The following is a 17,701-nucleotide window of genomic DNA, read 5'->3' on the forward strand; positions in this document are numbered from 1 at the left end:
TGTTGTTCTTCAAGGTGATACGGTGACATCACCCTCTTGCTGTCACACTGCACTAGGGCAACTTGATTTCTAGGGCAGTAATTTCTTTTCAAGATTGCATCACTGTAATTCAAACTAGACTATATTCCTTACTTTGCGTGTGTTTGTATCGCTTCTCTTCTGTAGAAGTTTTGTTTCTGCCTATGTTTTCCTTACCCGAGAGACAGACTCACACATTGGTCAGGTTTCAGGTCAGCTTCTCTATGGAGCAGTGAAATTCTGGGATAAGATACTTGAGTGATCGAAGTAAAATTCCAAAGTACCAGGTAAAACAAAGAATAGAAAAATTTGAAGTTTTCATGACAATGCTGTTAGATACCATTTTTAGCTAGTAAATGTCATCCACCTCTGCACCAAAATACAATCCAGGTAGCTCATGGAGGGCCTTTTAATCACAAAAAAAATGTTACTATGCTTTAAAAGTGTCTTGAGACTTTGTCATTTATCATCTCCATAATTCATACGTTCATGAAAGTGACTCCTCCCTGATTTGGCAACAATTTAGTATTGCTGCTTTACAAAATATTTTACTATTCACTGTTGTTAGGAGGGGAAAAACACAGAGCAGTAAATACTTTTTGAGAGGGTATTTTTCGTATTAAATCCCTTTTGTTTGCTCACAACCCCCACCAGTCTGCAAAATTTGTAGTGCAAGAGAAGCACTGCAAGTCTGCACAGGCTCTATCAGGCAGACCTGAGCTTCCCCTGTGTTCTGAGTTGACCAGCTGTGAAGTGGAAGATTTTTGACAGCTTATTATTCCAGGGCTGCACTGAGCTACTGAAGTTGTATGACTTCTCGTTCAGCTGGCTTGCTTTTAGCAAACTTGGAATGCGAGCAAAACAAGCTCAGATATGTCTGTTCAGCCCAACACACACAAATCCACGCTCACTGAGAGTGAGAATTATTCAGCATTTAGACTATAAAAGTCCAAAGTCACAATCCTGGAAATCTCCCTCAGCTGTCAGCTAGTTTGAGGATGAGGCTCTATTCTGTATACCATCATTATTTTACTTCAACCACGTATGCTTGTAACTCAGTCTGAGCGAGATCAAAAATGGGTTCCTTTACCCAAACCCCTGGAAGGCTTGATTTAACAAATGTTTTTAGAAAACGTGGCTAACAGGTTAATAATAATACAGGTTAATATTGCCACTCTACTGCTTTGGTTGTCATCATAAGAAAGAAAGGGTTCCACCATTTGTTTCAGGAACTATGATGTATTTCTTAATAGTCGATTGACAGATAAAATCCAGAAGCAGGTTACAAATGGTATCAGGATTAGATTCCTGGTTCTACAAGAACAAAGCTTTTACATTGCAGTTTTAAACGTGTCATTTCACAATGTGACTTTTGATGTGGTTGTACAGAGCACAGACTAGTGAGGCTCAGACCACTGCAGTTCTTTGCATCACCTTAAGAAAAAAAAAACAACAAAAAAAATCATACTATACTAGCTTTTACACCCCTTGACAAGCATTAATTCTATAGAAGTAATTTGTTTGATATGAAACTAGCAAATTCTAGTCTAGTCACAGGTAAGTTAAAATGGCAGCTACTTTGAAAAATTAAGACCCTACTTAGTTCAGTTTTAGGTCCCATCTGGACTAGGGTATGGGAGCTGGGACTCATGCAAAGATGCAACGCCCTCAGTCCAACATCAAGTGAGAAAAGGAGCCCTTACTATTAGGCTCAATGCCTACTACAAAATTAAGAAACTCTTTGTAAACACCTTTTATTGGCAACGGTTTGCAAACACCTTAGTTTGCAAGTACTATGCAGAAGCTTCATCCTTTGTAAAACAAAATATATTTCTTGTCACAAATTTCAAAGTTTGTGGATTAACACAAAGTGTCTGTCTGCACAGATCTGGAACTGATTTCCCCTGAAGCATAAGCAGAACAAATATTTTTGTATAAAAATTCACAGAAGCAGTAGAAAACTATTTTTCGGCACTCTCTTACTGTTGGTTTCAACATAAAGTGAAGATACTTGGACACTCTTTAAAAGTATAGTCAGTCTTCATCTTACATCTACTGTTTGGTCTCTGTTTCCATCTGAGTTTCTTGAGATTCTTCAGCTTCTGAAAGTTTTTCATCATCTAAAATTCAATATTACTGTTAGTCAAACATGCTTGCTTATATTTACAGACTATATTGCAGAGCTGTGTCCCACTTAAATATTTTATGTTGATTGCTTAAAATGTGTAGTTGAATATCTCATTATACAAAATGCTATGTTCAAACAAACAAAAAAATCCTTCAAAGTTTTCAAAGCTGTTATCTGTAACAGCAATTACCAGAAACATGGGGTAAATACTATAGTATCAATTCAAGCACACAGTACTGGATTGCTTCAAATTACATGCCTTCTCTTTGCCTATTAACGGTTTATTTCAAACTGAACCTGTGCCTTCCACTAAAAAGTTACGTCCTTCAGAAATCCTAAAGGCTGAAAGGTCATCTATACATTCATATGAAAATGTATTTTAGAGACTAATACTTAAGCAAGTGTTAGCAACACATAGTAACAATAACCTTCTGCTAAAGTGCACCTTGGATTAACAGTTCATTCTCCTTAAGAAGATCTAGATGGTCTTAGAGAATGAAAGTCTGCTCTTATAGCCATCTATGTATGTTAATCAGGTCATGCTCAAAGGCTATAGCAATTAATCTGTCTTTGAAAGACACGACAAATATCCAGAAAATAACATTTAAAACAATACTATCCATATTAGAGTATAGAAAGTAAGTGCTGATTTGAAAATATTAAGTATTTGTATCACAAAAGATGAGTGTGACTAAATTACTGAATTTAGCTCTTGTGCATGACAGGTTTAGTCCCTGCTCTATTACAGACTCACTGTCTGAACAGACAAGTCATTTAGCTTTCCTGTATTCCAATTTTAGTAAAGCCTCAAACGATGCCATGATGGTAGTGACATGTTCAAAACTACTGAAACTGGAATCATACGAATAAGTTTGGAAACAAGAATACTTGTCTGTAAAAAATACTTTCTCTGTTTAAAAAAAAACCAACACAACACAATCTCAAATTGCTATTCTCCATCCCCACGTTTGTAAGAAGTCTGTTGCCTACAGATTAATCTGAAGCTAGTCAGGAAACAACATAGTGGCTAGCTTGTAAAAGAAAAAAATTCTGAGCAGTCTCAGGCTCTGGACTACTACTATGAAAAAAAATGCTGCTGATGCAAGAGGTCACCAACCTCAGTTGCACATAGCTAGCCCACTGCTGGAAGCTGTGATTCCTTTTGATCCCCTGAAACCCGACCCAGTTATATACATTTCCTAAGAACACCACTTACTTTCCAGGGTTTGCTGAAGCTCATGGATGGTGCTCAGGAGAACATGAAACTGCTTTCTTCTCAGCTCCAACTGGAACGACAAGTATTTTAGGAAAAGGAGAGCACATACAGCCAAACAACCCACAGCAGATTCTCTGTTAATCATGTTCCTAATAAATCATTATGTAACAATCTCTATGAAAAACCTACCTTATCTTCAACGTTTTCTTTAATGTGAGAAAGATGTTGCAGTTCTTTTCCCAAGGCTTCTAGCTGTCTGAAAAGACATTATCATAGTATTTTTTTAAAAGTTCTTTAAAATTCTTGAAAAATAGATTTGAACTAAGTGGAGGAAAAAAGCCCCATTAAATAAACAGCATAGGTAAACAAAGCATAACACGTGAAATGACATAGACATGTATGTTAAACTTTATGACATAAACTTGTACTTTCAGGACTTTTAGAGAAAACAAGGCCTCTCAAGCTTGAATACAGTTGTATACCGGGCATTTGGACTTTAACAATTCAGTCCTGCCACAAACATGTTATTTAATTGACATTACAATGAAAGTTAAATAAGTGGGTTACATTAAACACCCATGGCATTTTCATAGGCTTCACTACTTCACAGATTTCTTTATGTTTACATGAGTAGATTAAATAAAAACATAGCATCAGCATGGAGAAAATATTTGATAAACCTGCATACCCAAGATACAAACACAAGAATTCCTAGACACAACAACTGACCAAACACATAGTACCTTATCTCTGACAATGGCCTTATCGGAGTACTGGATAACACATGAAACAACATGATATAGATTATGTCCCAGCACACAGAATTTAGCACTGTGATCCATATAAATACTAATTTCCTTCTCAAATGCCAGTTTTTATTTTAATTGATTGCCCTGGCATTAAGAGATAAAGGAAACATGGAACACCCTATAATCTTCATTATTATTCATATCCTTTTGAAATATTAATCTTTCAACACCTCTTCAGGATCTTTGTGCAAGCATTTGATTGTTTTCTATTCTCACTTAGACCCACCATGGACCACCACAATCCTTTTTGAGGTAGGGCAAAGAGTAACAGGTATCATAATGTACACTAGTTTTCAAATGAGGATGGAGTGTGAACTGTTACACTCAAACTTCCAGTTTGCCCCTTCTACTTCTCCTCTAATGAGTACCATAATTTATGCTCCATGTAATAAGAACAGTCTGTTTCTTTAAAGGTGAAGTGGATTGAGGCTGACCATCCCCGATTAATTAGCAGGCAGAGCCATATCAGGGTCAGCAAAGGAACAGAAGGGTTTTTTTCTGAAGCACTGACAGCTGCCGCAACTAATCTGGGCAGGGAACCACAAAAAGGCCAAGTATCTCACAATGGCTGGGAAAAAGGTCTGTTTACTGCTACCTGAGCGTGTTGCCTTCTTTTGAGCCTGTATGCTTGGTACCTTGAAGGGAATGCCTGAAAGAGGGTTGGGTGTGACATTATCCCTTCCTATAATGGAAACAGGCTGACAGCTTATAGGCTCATACAGTGATTTTGCTAGTATTTGGTTTCTAGTTTCTGCAAGACTTCTATTTGGCCAAATCTTGCTGTTTATAGCGTGCTGTCAGGTATAAGCAGACTGTCAGACGACATGCATTTTTTTTTCTAGTAACCTCCTAGCTACATCTGGAATTTTACTTTTATTTTCCACTCCAGAGAATCTTTGCCTAGTCTTCTCATTTTTGGATCTCCTTTTCAAAGACTCAGTGTCATTTCTTGGTCCTCTTAACAGCTCTTCTGATACTGCGTCTAATTACACTGTGGACACTGCCATTTAGTAGTTCAGCTCCTGTCACTTCCTGAATTGGCTCCCGTGCATTATTTGTGACTAAGCCAGTAAGAGCTTCTCTTCTTCTGTGCTGTATGACTAGTTGTTCCAAGAAACAGTGTCTTAAAAGCAAAAAGTATTTTTCTAACTTTGTCCTGTTGTCCCATATGACCTGAGACAGCTATAAACGTTAACTCTCGCAATAAACCAGTGGTCAGGCACTGGAACAGGCTCCCCAGGGAAGTGGTCACAGCACCGAGCTTGACTGAGTTCAAGAAGCGTCTGGATAATGCCCTTAGTCATATGGTCTGATTCGGCTGGTCCTGTGTAGAGCCAGGAGTTGGACTTGATGATCCTTATGGGTCCCTTCCAACTCAGGACATTCTATGATTCTATGAAACCACGACATTTCTCCTCGCAAGAATACTAAAGTGTTTTTAGTGATTAAGAGTTCCAGGAAAAGCATGATGTTGTTAGTGAGGCTTCCTCCATTCTGATTTAAGGGTGATCCTTCTTGGTTCATAGTACAATTTTCTGTATACTTTCCTCAAACTGGAGAGAAAGGAAGCCTTGTAATTAAAACATGGGATGAAAACTTCACCTAGTTCCTATATTTAAAGTCTATTCACTTGGAGAGGCTAGTACAGCTAAAATACCTATGAACCAAGCTCCCTTTAGAAATGCTCCATTCTGTTACTGTGTCCTATTTCCGCACCTGTAAAATGGGGGATCATACCCTGCTATAGTTCAAGTCTGTGTCTTTGACTACAGACAGGAAGGTCTAGAGACAAAATGGCATACGCTGTAGCTGTTCTTCAAGTGGAGGAACACACTGGTATTTCTAACTGTAATATAGTCTCCTAAAGAGATGATAAAATTGTTTAAGAAAACACAAAATGACAAATTTACTAGCTGTAACTTACTACCATTTCTAGCTTTGCTCAAGAAACTTATGCTTGGATGTGTTAAGCAAAATTAGAACCACCCCTCCAGACCTGAACAACCTGGAATTCTCTAAGAAAAAAAAAAAAAGTATTATCATTTAGTTGTTTCCATTCGTAATCAATTGACTTATCTGAAAACCTTCACTTTTGGTAATTCTCTCATTTGATAAATGGCACATGCTGACTAATGAAGTAAGAAATAGCCAAGCCTCATGAGAATTGCCTGTAATAAACAAAGTTGTGGTAATGAAATCAAGGTACAAAACCCAAACATACAAGAGAGAAAGGTGTGAAATATTCTCAGTGGCTTATAGCTATAAAAATGCTATTATTAGGGTAATATAATCAAAAATCTTCCTTTTGCTATAAAAGACCATGGCATGTGAAAAGACAGCCTCCCTCTGCAATTTCCCTGAAAGCAAGCAACAAGATAGGCAGACACAAGCTGCATTTAAATAACAGTAACCCCATGCTACATCTTTAATTATGCTAGAAAGAACAAACTCATAGATGAAATGAGTCCTGGAATGTTTCTGTGGCTTTATAGAAGTTAAAAAGATTATCTTCCCACAGCTGCCCAAAACAACCCAAAAGCACAATGATCCAAATCCAACAACGACACAAGCAATACTGTAAGTTACATGTAAGACGAGTTGGACAAGTAGGTCTAACCTGCATGTCAGGGCAGGTTATATTGTGGTATACAACGTAGTAATTTATAACCGGGCATGCAGGAACAACTACTACAAGGAAAACATAAAAAAAACCCTAAAAGCTTTCTCCTGCTTTCTCATTCCACCTTACTTGCTTGTGTGCTATCTATTTTACATGACTACTGAATCCCTTGCTGGCACACTTTACAGCAGTTCCCCACTATCTGTCTTTTCTGAGTAATTCATCCCTGGTAAACTGACATTAGATGTGCATTTACACCTGAATTCACTTATTCACCTTAACAATAGGAAAATTTCAAATGCAAAACAATTAGCAATGCTTCTGAACCCATACAAATGGAGATTAATCAAAGCAAGCTGATAAGGGCATAATTTTAAAACCAAAGCCAAGTTGTTCTTGTGTCAAAAGAAAAATGAGGAAAGGTCAAATGAAACCAAGGAAATGTCAAATCAGGTGACTTCTAGCTTACTGGCTTATAAATTAATGTAGTCTCCTACTTACTTCAATGTTTCATGTCTGTCTGGATGGTGTTGTATGACTTTGGCCAATGCGTCGTATTCTGAAAGAAATTTAAATAGTTAGTCTAAATAATTCTGAAAGTATAGATTCAAGAACCACAAATCAGGTACCATAGAACGGTACAGATTCTTTCTCCTTCTTGAAAAACCATTTTAACATTTTTCAAATTTGTACATTAACACCTTACATGTATAAAAACGTGCCTGCAAATATCCATATTAAAAAATGTATGTGATTTGTACCAAGCTATAACATTTCAAAGTAGATGATTACATCAAAAGAGATTTTAAATAAACTTGAATATGACTGTAGGCCATTATCTACTCAAACTTATTCAGTGCTAGTGATTTGTAAAGGATGAGGCCAGAAAACATGACCTTTACATAGCTCTGCGCTGCTGCACACTTGGTCTTCTGTGTATGATTCATAAGCTTTGGTTTTAGATACAATCTAATGTATATGTACAGAAAACGGTGCTGATAAGATGTTATACAAACATTTAAGATTTTTAGAAAAAGCTGCCTGAGAAAAAACAGGTGTCTAGGTTGTTTGGTTTTTTTAACTGTATTACACATTAAAGACAATATTATGGTTGTACAGGCAACTAACATAGCAGTTTCCTGACAGTAAGATTGTACATATGCCAACTACCCCATTCACATGGAAAAATCTGTGCTGCAGGCTGGACAGAACATATCAAAAAGCAAACACTTCAGACCTATGTTTGTGCAGATCTAAGAACTAAATTTCTACTGGCTCCGGTTTTTTGAATTTCCAATTGAGTCTAAAACTATCCACAAAATTGATCAAACAGTTGTATTTAAAACCATTCATCTGTTATACTTTTGAACATTGTCTTTTTGTATTTCATTTATCAAAAACCATCCAAATTCTTACTTTTCCTCAATTGCTAATCTTTTGATAAGATGGTGTTACAGGGAAATGCTTTAAGTTTCAATTGAAATCATCAGCACATACTTTTAAGAGTAGGGAAAAATTAGCCCTCTCATACCAGGTATTCAGCAAGGACAGAAAGTTGTTGGGTGTGTAACTGGCACCACTGTCTCTACCTATGCCAAGACATTACCTTCCCTCAAGAGCAGAAGGAAGATACTTGCATAATCTCCAGTGCTGGGTGTAAGTCTATTCAATTCTTGTCTCGCTGTTAATTATGTGCTTTAGTTCTTCTCAAGTCACCTGAACTGGGATATGATGCTTTTGGGGTTTTTCTTTGGCCTGAAAAAATCTCTGAACCACTGTTTTAGGTTTTCCTGATGTTGCGTGGCATTGAGATCTACTGGTTCAATCTTGCCTGCTGCATCCACTAAAAACTTTCTGGTGGGTGTGGAACCCACCAGACTAAATATAGCATTCATGATGCCAGCATAGTCCTTTGCAATTCCAAAAATTTGGAATCTATTTTCCATACAATATATTTTAAAAGGTAACAAAATAATGAAACCAAACAGTGTAAATACAGATATTGCTCCTTACCCTGGCGATTTTTTCGAATCCTTTTTGCTTGCAGGATTTGTTTTTTGCATTCAGAAATCTTCTCATGTGCTGCAGTTATACTATTTTCTTAAAAAAAAACAAACCCCCCGAGTTATATTGAAATCAAACAATACATGTAAACAAGCCACTCTGCTAAATCATAAAAACATAAAGAGTTGGTTGTGACATGGTGGCCTGCTAGCTCCATCAGTTTCAAAACTACATACACTTCAATAGGTTAAAAAAGCTTTTATTTGTATGTATTTTATATACTGTAAGATGTTTACAGCATCTGTATGAGTGCTATATATTAAGAAGAAAAAAACCCCAACCAAAACCCAAACTACTTATCATATGTATGTTCACCAGAACTGGTTCAAGCTTGCTCATAAGAGAAATCGTCAAACAGAAACCAGTAATATTTTCTCATCTTTACCTATATCCTTATAGATTTTTTCATAATTTTCCATTTCTCTCAGGTTCATATCATACACCAGAAGAGTTTTTCCCATTGAAAATTCACACTGTGATAAAGTACTCAGCATTCGTTGGTACTGGCTGTAACTGAAAAGAGACAAGATATTTATTCTTAAGCAGCATAAAAATACCCCCTACCTTTACAAAACAAGAAAACAAAACCTCATGTGGCTTAAGGAACAGGTAAATAACAATTATTAAAGAAATAAAATATTTAAAAGACTCAATGTATAATTTTTCAAAGTGCAGCTAGAAACATCGCACCCATTAATTCTACCATCATGTCCTTAAAGGTACAAAGTGAGCAGTGTTAAAGCAATGGGCAGCTTGGTCCAGGGTTATAACCTCCCCATCTAAGGCTGGCTCTGTGATCACAGAGATAAATATTTTAATACTGCAGTGCTTCTCTGCACACACAATCATTATATATCGTGCCCTCCAGAAATTTATATCAAGTACTACTAGGCACCCCACAGTAAAACACCTCATTGTTGCTCATTCCTTACCACTTTAGCCTGTTTTTTAAAAGAAAAGAACTGCAGCAACAGAAGTACCAGCAGTACTACAGAACAGAATCCTTCCCTAACAGAACAAATGCACAACTGCTAACTAAAATGTTTGAGCCGTGATCCCGTTATAATAGCAGGACTCCTGGATGGATCACACAGCAGCATGACAATCCTGAGGGCGTTCGAGCGGCGCTGGCAGATTTCATGATACAGCCTGCAGCCTTCAGTAATTTCTGACCCATCTCTAGTCCTCCTACCGGAATGCTTGGCATCTGTACTGGAAACGCCACAGAGCCATACTGAAAAGCAGATGTATACATTTGAACGTGGATCTTTTCAAAATGGATCAAGCCCAATTTTCCACTGAAATGCAAGCTAATCAGTTCAAAGACTAAAACCAAAACAAAACAGAAAACAAATACCCTTCCTCTTGAGATCCGGAATTACACCACTTAATGAAACTCTTCACCAACAAATTGATCCGCCTGTCGTCACCAGCACCATCACCATCGATCAGAAGTCGCTTGCGGATAACTTCATCTGAGGAAAAACTCCTGTTTAATGGCAGCTGCATCCCAGAGCCGAGTGCGGGTTTCACCCCAGGCCTTCAGGGAACGATTCCCGGGGCTAAACCAGGAGGATCTGTTACAGAGGAGGCGTCCCAGGGCCCCGGGCCGGAGCGCGGGGCTGAGGGACCCTGGGGCCCGGGCGGAGAAGGCCTGGGGGCGGGGGGCGCCCAAGGTCCGGGCATGCCTCAGCATGAAGGTCCCGGGAGCGGGGCTGCGGGGTCGGGGCCAGGATGGAGGCCCGTCTGCGGGGTGAGAGGCCGGGGGTCGGGCTCGGGGGGCCGCGGGGCGAGGCCTAAGGCCGGGGCGCGGGGAGCTCTTCCCCGGAGGGCGGCCCGGGCCGTGCGGCGGGCGGGAGGCGAGGCGGGCCCGGCGCTGAGGGGAGCCGAGCGGAGCGGGCCAGGCAGGAGTCGGGGCGCGGGGCAGCGGGCGCGGAAGGAAGGGAGGGAGGAGGGAGGGAGGGAGGTCTCACCGTCGGTCACGGCCCCCATGGCGGCGAGTGCGGGAGCCGGCGGGGCGGCGGCAGCAGCGAGTGAGGTCAGCTTCCCACAATGCAGCCGGCGAGAGCGGCGGCCATGGAGGGGGAGGCGGCGGCGGCGGCGGCTGGGGCCTGAGCCGGCTGGCGGCGGACGCGCGGCCCGGCGGCGGCTGCGGTGGGGAGGGCCGGCGGGCGAGGCCTGCGCCCCGTGTGGAACCGGTCCCCTGGCGAGGGGCGGCCCCGCCAGGTGAGGGGCCGACGGGGGAGGGAAGCGGCGGTCCCCGCGCCCGCAGCCAGGCTCCACCTCCCCGCCCCCGCCACCGCGCCCCCGGCCCCGCCGCCCCCCGCCCGGGCCGCCCCGCCATGCCCCCGGCACATGCTCCCTCGCCCTCGACGCGCCACGGCGGGGAGGCCGCCGGGCCGGGGTGTGCCTCGGCCACCCTCCCGCCACGCTCCCGCCTCAGAGCGTCCTCCCGGGGCCACCGTCACCATTGCCCTTGGTGGCCTCATCCTCCCCTGGCAGGGCTCCCTGGCCTCGGCCCTGCGAGGGCGGTGGCGATGGCACAGGGGAGCAGGTGGACGGTCCCTCCGTGGTGCCCAGCACCGAGGCGACGATGCCGTGAGGGTGGTGGGATGTGCCGCAGTGGCTGGCCGGTCCCTGTGGCTGGAGGGAGCAGCATTGCTGGTCCCTTGGTGCCCGCTCCTGGCTGGGGTGCGGATGTGCCCATGGCACAGGCGTGAGGGACCTGGACTGGCCTCCTGCGGGCCACCTTTGGGCTCATCTCCACTGGAAAGACAAGCAGCAGCGCCCGGGGTGTGCAAAAAATCATCCTGATAAGTTTCCTGCAGAGAGTTTGGCTATCACAAGTGGATAGGAACAAATGTTTCTTCCTACCCTGAGAAACTAAGCTGGCACTGGAAAAAAAGGCTAGAAGTGTCTGGAGAAAAGAGATATTAAGGTGTTACCGGTAACAAGTGTTGAATTTCAGGCTTTTGGTCCGCAGACTTTGACACTTGGGCAGAGCTAAAGCTGGCAGTGTTACTGTAGTACATGTCATGGTGCATGAGACATATGGCCAGGGCCTGACACCTTCATATCCCCTCTTCATTTTGGTTTGGACACTGAAATAGCTTGTTGGGGTAGTAGAGAAAATCAGGGTAAGAAAAGAACGAAGTAGGTGTGTGCTGTAATCTGTGCTTTCCTGGTTTTAGAGCTGTGAATGATTAGGAGGTGCTTTTTTGTTCTGGATAGCGGCATTTAACAGCTATTTATGGATTTGTAGGTTTTTTCAAGCCAGTACTTTGTCTTCAATAGGCAACTGGTCAGATTCTTTGGAAGGTGCTATTGGGAAGGCTTTGCAGGGAGCAGTCATTAAAACTCTACCTGAGCTTTTGAGAATAAAGAATTTCCAACATAGAAAACGTGGATAAGTGATTTCTGTTCTTGAAATTTTTATGTATTATTATATGATTTGTGAGTGATATAATTTTACATGAAAACCTAACTCTCTATTCAGTTATACAAAGTTTGGGCCAAAGAACAGGCCATGAATTCATAAGCTATGTATGTGCTATTAAAAACCCTCACTTTTATGAGCTCTGAATTTGTTGCCATTTAATATAGTTGGTTTGACAAAAACCTTTGGTTTTTCTAAGGCTTTGATCACTGTGATGTAGCCCTAGTGTTTTGGCACAGGGTGAGAAGACAACCTAGCTGAACTTCTCTCTACACAAATTTTATACAGTGCGGTTTGTTGCTGTCTTTCCCTCTTTACCCACTGATTGCCTCTTGGAAGTCTTAAGCATCTTGAAGCATCCAGTCATATAAAGACTTAATATTTTTCTTGCTCTTTTCTGAGCTCTTTCTATTTTCTGAGCCCTTTCCATTTCTACCACAGAGAGAAGTCGATCTGAACTGAAGACTATGTAGGTGAAAATCCGCAATTTATTTAGTCATATGAGAATACTTTTGTGTTATTTTCTGTCATTTAATCCAATATAATAATTTCTCACTTTTTGTTCAGCATTCCAGTATTGGTCAGATAGTCTTATTAAACTCTCCACAATGACAAATAGATAGTCCTTGAGTAATTAATTTAGAATACAGCAGTCCGTATGATTAGTTAATAATATTTAATGACTTTTTTGCCATTCTTGTCTTCATATGTGTTACTAATTACAAGATTCTTACAAATTCTCTGTTCTGGGTCTTAGACTCCTAAGAACAATTTAGAGAACAAAGCCATTATTTTTCTTTTTAAGACAGGCCTTTCAGGCATCATCAATGTTCATTAACTTTTCTCTTTTGGAATGGGAAGTAGAACTTGGTAAATACATCATCAAGAATCTCACTAAGGCTAGGTATTGATGTACTGTTCTCTTTTGCCATTTTAAACGTCCACGAGATGTTTTTGCCCAGGAGGTCAGTCCCAGCTTGCTAGGTTTCTATACACACTTGAGTATTCACAGTGTCTTTGGAGTCTTGTCTCGATTTTCTCCATTTACAAGTAAAGCTCCTCAATTTGTAAGTATGAGACAACCCTTGTTTCACATGTATGGAGTGTGTGTTGCACTGGGCTGTCTACGAGCATGTTTTTCCCATTAATTCAGTCTCATGTATGACGTAGATCTTCTGCAGTGGGGTTGACCTACTCTAATTTATTTGTCCTTCACCAGTTCGTGTATTCTGTTCAAGATTCTATCTGCTACAGTCTTTTATATAATCCTTCAGCTGACTGGCAGAAATATGGGTAGCACTGGACCTTCCTTAAGGTATCAGTATTGGAGATTCGTGCAATAGGAAAAAATGTCCTGCACAGGGTATAGCACTTTACTCTGTGCCAGTTCTTTTGGAATAAGTACCTGTGCCTGCAAGCTTTCCACCAAACTAAATGTGATGTCGTTTTCCCTCTTTCCTTGAGTTCCTTTATGTGTGCCATATGGTAAGACCCTGAAGCAGGTTATACATAATAATTTATTGCACACCTGTCCATGTCAAAAGTGTTAAATGATCCTCTGTAATGCTTCCAGGTGACTCTGGATACAAGAAGTTTAAGTTAGGTAAGTTTAGTACTGCAAGATGTTACATGTGTGTGAAACTGGCTCAGATTTCTCATCAGTATCCTTTCTTTGCTGAAAAAGGGCTTTTAACTACACCAGATTTTTATTTTTTTATTGGGGAAATCTGTTAATGTTGGTTTTCTTTCCTGAAAAAGAAAAAAAAAAATTATGAAGGGCAAAGTTTAAATTTACTTTATACCTCCTTCCCTTTTCTTTAACTGTTTTTATATATTTTTTTTTCAACTGCAGAAAAAGTTAAAGGGGAAGAAGCTTTTTATAGTATTCCAGGCTGTAATGAGCTATGATTTTTAGAACTAAGAAAACAGCTTTAACTATTGATGAGGTGGATTTAAAATATTTTTCCTAAGCCGCCCTAATAATTTATGAGGTGGTTTTAGATTCCAGGTTTTCTTCGTGTTGAATAACTTCTAAATCAGACTGTTGTGTGGCACTAAATCTTACAGAGATCTAAGTATAGTAGGTCAGAAACTACAAGGTATTTTTATCCAGTCCAACCTATATTCTTGTCAGAAACCCATACCAAATTTATTTAGTGAGACCTATTTTCTGTAAGCCTATGTTTAGCATTACTTTTTACCACTGTCTTTTATTTCTTTGTTGATTGTGTACCATGATTTTGTGCAAGACAGATATCAAGCTAACCTATTGGTGTCACCGTGTTTTCTGATTTTAAATTATGTTAGCGTGTTATATTTTCTTTTCAGTCTTCTTTAGCCTGAAAGTAGCACCAGTGTTTCAAGAGCTTGTCATCTCATTCTGTAAAAATTCTTAGACACTGGCTGTCTAGTTCTGCAGATATTAAAATATTCACTTTTGGCAGATAAACCTGATTTTTTTTCAATCCAGTGATTGGGGTAAAAAAGTAGTAGGCTTTCTTTCTTTCTTTCTTTTCTTTTTTTTTTTTTTTTTAAGATACTGAGCAATGTGGTTCTTAGCCTTGTAAAAAGCTTTCCTAACATGGACCCTTGTGTTTCTGCAGAGCTAGCACATTTTCACAGAATTACAACATAACAAGAGAAGGGAGAGTGAAAATACTTGTTGCAACTGTAGTGACAATAACAATAGTTTAAAAATGCAACATTTTATTATCTGAACAGTAATCAATTTTGCTGTCTGCTGCCTGTTTTACCAAGATTGATTAAATGTACTGTTAATACCGTACTTTAAAAAGCAGGCTCCTATCAGATAATAATGTAACCACAAGTTGTGGGCCACAGGATTGTTTTTATTTCTTATTTTTCACTTTGTAACTGAAAGCAGCATGTAAAATTCCAGAATTTTTGACAGAAGCAGTTTGAAAATTACTACTACTTTTCTCATGAAGGGAGACAAAAGCTTATCTAAGTAATTTAAAAAAAAAATAGTGCTGTATGGTCCTTTTAGATAACTTTTTCCTAAGTAAGGGCTCTGTCTCTTGGTTAATCTAGATTGTACAGGTAACACTCTGATATTGCCCTTTTTCAGATATCTTCAGAAGAGTTATGTAACAGCTTTCTGCATTTCATATCGGGATCCTACTGAATAGTTATGAAGCTTGAAGATCAATTATTGTATATTTTAAGGTGACCTTTAATTTATTAAATCTTGTCAAATTAAAGTTGAAACGACACAATACTGGAAATTTAGGTATTCAGTGTAGAAAACTGAGTTTACAGGTGCAGGGATGCGCCCAGTAAATAAAAGCATGCCTTGCATGCATGCCAAAAGGTGCTTTAATTGAGGCAGTGGAATTACGAGAAGTTGGGAGCAGTACACTGGGTCCTGATACCTATTCCCAGTGACTTGGTAGGTTCCCATTTGGCAACAAAGTCAAGGCTTTTTAGCAGGTATCTCATGAAACTCGGTGTCATGGAACTGCTGCAGGATGGATTAGGTGGTTAGATTTTTCCTTTAATCTAGAAATCGTTAATGCAGTAGACTTCAGCTGGTTATGCGATGCCTCGGCCATCCCACGTAGTGTCTGCATTCTGTGATTTAAAATGACTGTTGGGTAATTTTGTGGTGGCATTTCTTGTTTTGTATATTTTGTAAGGAAGCAGACATTTATTCTTTTGGAATTGTTTTTGGCAGGATTAGTCAGTTGTCTAGTAACCTCTAGTTACTAAAGGTTACTAGAGGTTACTAAACCTCTTAGTTTGTTGGCAGGATGTTTTCAGCGTGGATTTCTTTATTTTTCTAAAAAAAAAAAAAAGCATATTTTTATTTTTCCTTCCCCGATCCTTCAATTCATGGGTTTGCTAGCATTTACATTGTGTCCTGAAGATCTTCAGTGGCATACCAGACTTCTCAGAGGAAGAGGTGGATGCTCAATGAAGTTTTAACGCTGACTAAGAAGAACAATTTGTCTTTGTTGGCATCGGGCCAAATGGCAAATGTTTGTATTTAACTGTGGCTTGAAACATTGGATAAACAATAAGAGAGTTGTGAATATCGTATTTACCCATATCATGTTTAAATAAATAACTGTTAGTGCTACTGAGGAAATTTTCCACAACGATTACAAGGGAAAACAGGCATTTCCTCCTTTGGAAAGCAGCTCTTGTCCGACTTCAGATCGGCGTTTTCTGAATCACGTGGCCAAATGCTTTGACTCGGCTAAGAAAGCTGAATCAGAGCTATTGCGCAGCTTCTGAGTCAGCTTTTCAAAGTTTAATAAAAGTTGGTTGGTTGGATTTATTATTGTTCTTAAAAGAGGTCCAAATCTGTAAAAGAAGACCTAGAAATTTTACAAGGCTTTGAGCTTGGCCTCGTCACGGAGAGATGTTGGAAGAAACGCTTCTATCTCAGAAGATGAGGAAAGAGAGTATCAGGTCTATATAGATAAACATATGTTTCTCATTTTAAATTGGGTTTATATTTTGCTTTGGATTATTTTATGGTTTATTTTCTTTTAATAGAGTAACTCTGTCAGTGGGTAGTGTTTAAGCACAGCTTCAATTTACAGTTCCCATAAAACATGATACACTGAAGCATGTTCTCACCTCTGATTTCTGAGCAAAGTACAAGCCTGAGCAGTGAAACAGAAATAATCGGAGGCATGGTCGCACGCTTTGGTGATGCCTGCTCACTTTTATGTTTTAATATGTCATATGTTGAAGGAAAACACCGAGTGAGCCAAATGTGACTTCTAAACTATTGCTTCAGTTGCCATCAAAGCAGATGGTTTAAACAACTATTTCAAGAGATGTATGATGAGAAGGTAACTGGTCTTTTCCAGCAGAAACTCAGATGCAAAAGGGGCAGATCCAGGTTATGGCATTCCCTGACGTTTCTCAGGCTGGTTGTACCAACGGAAGGTTAGTCTGGCTGAGGCCAGGTGGGTCGTGTTTCTATGAAGGTGGAGGGGGCCAAATGCTTTAGTATTTGCTGGTGTTTCATTAAAATTATACCAGCCAGAGAAGCTTGAAGGAGATGATGAATCTGCACATTTTCTATGCAGTAGCCGAAGTAGGAATGTGCTTAAATCCTGCCTATATCCAGGGCTAAGCACCTTTCTCTAGGGAGCATTTTGGATTCATGCTCTCTTGAAATTAGGATCATAAGCCCTTTCTTTCAAAAAGAGAGCAAAGGTCAATCTTTGCTTTCAAAACCCAGGAGGTGGCAATGGTTCTGGTTCCTTTTTCGTCATTAGCAGAGCTGTTATCCGCTAGACTGCTCACCACATGTGTGGGAGACTTCAACCCAGCTATCCTCCTTCCTGAGGGGATTAATGCCCATAATTCTTTCCATCAGAGTGAATTTTGTAATCACCAGGCTGTTGACTAGTATGAGGTGGTGTTGCTGTCA

At 40.1% G+C, this 17,701-nt stretch overlaps 2 protein-coding genes across 7 annotated transcripts in view; one reads left to right on the top strand and one right to left on the bottom strand.

Annotated features, from left to right (window-relative positions):
- Positions 1–1,237: 1,237 nt before the first annotated feature.
- On the bottom strand, positions 1,238–10,963 carry THOC7 (THO complex subunit 7). Of its 2 annotated transcripts, XM_075762329.1 has the most exons (9): positions 10,829–10,963; positions 10,213–10,330; positions 9,241–9,368; positions 8,805–8,891; positions 7,293–7,350; positions 3,552–3,618; positions 3,363–3,432; positions 2,069–2,138; positions 1,238–1,452 (listed from the first exon to the last, which is right to left on the bottom strand). In XM_075762329.1, the coding sequence occupies exons 1-8, from the start codon at positions 10,845–10,847 to the stop codon at positions 2,071–2,073; spliced, it is 615 nt and encodes a 204-aa protein (XP_075618444.1). In that variant the 5' UTR covers positions 10,848–10,963; the 3' UTR covers positions 1,238–1,452; positions 2,069–2,070. The 2 variants fall into 2 exon arrangements, with proteins under 2 accessions (XP_075618444.1, XP_075618443.1); XM_075762328.1 differs by having other exon boundaries at positions 1,238–2,138.
- Positions 10,427–17,701, top strand: part of ATXN7 (ataxin 7) — an 89,658-nt gene continuing 82,383 nt past the window's right edge. For 3 of the 5 annotated variants that reach the window (XM_075762319.1, XM_075762318.1, XM_075762324.1), the window contains exon 1: positions 10,941–11,081. The gene's annotated coding sequence lies outside the window, so the exon portion shown is untranslated. Of the gene's footprint in view, positions 10,609–10,940; positions 11,082–17,701 lie in introns of those variants that run through there. The other 2 variants (XM_075762323.1, XM_075762320.1) reach the window with 2 other exon arrangements.

This window comes from Balearica regulorum, chromosome 10 (genome assembly GCF_011004875.1).
Source record: "Balearica regulorum gibbericeps isolate bBalReg1 chromosome 10, bBalReg1.pri, whole genome shotgun sequence".
NCBI lineage: Eukaryota > Metazoa > Chordata > Aves > Gruiformes > Gruidae > Balearica > Balearica regulorum.

Coding starts and splice junctions, on each gene's coding strand:
- THOC7 (XM_075762329.1), bottom strand. Junction 7,351..8,804: donor GATTCGAAAAAATCGCCAGG/GTAAGGAGCAAT, acceptor AATTTCTTTCAG/AATACGACGCATTGGCCAAA. Junction 3,433..3,551: donor AAGAAAACGTTGAAGATAAG/GTAGGTTTTTCA, acceptor TTGTCGTTCCAG/TTGGAGCTGAGAAGAAAGCA.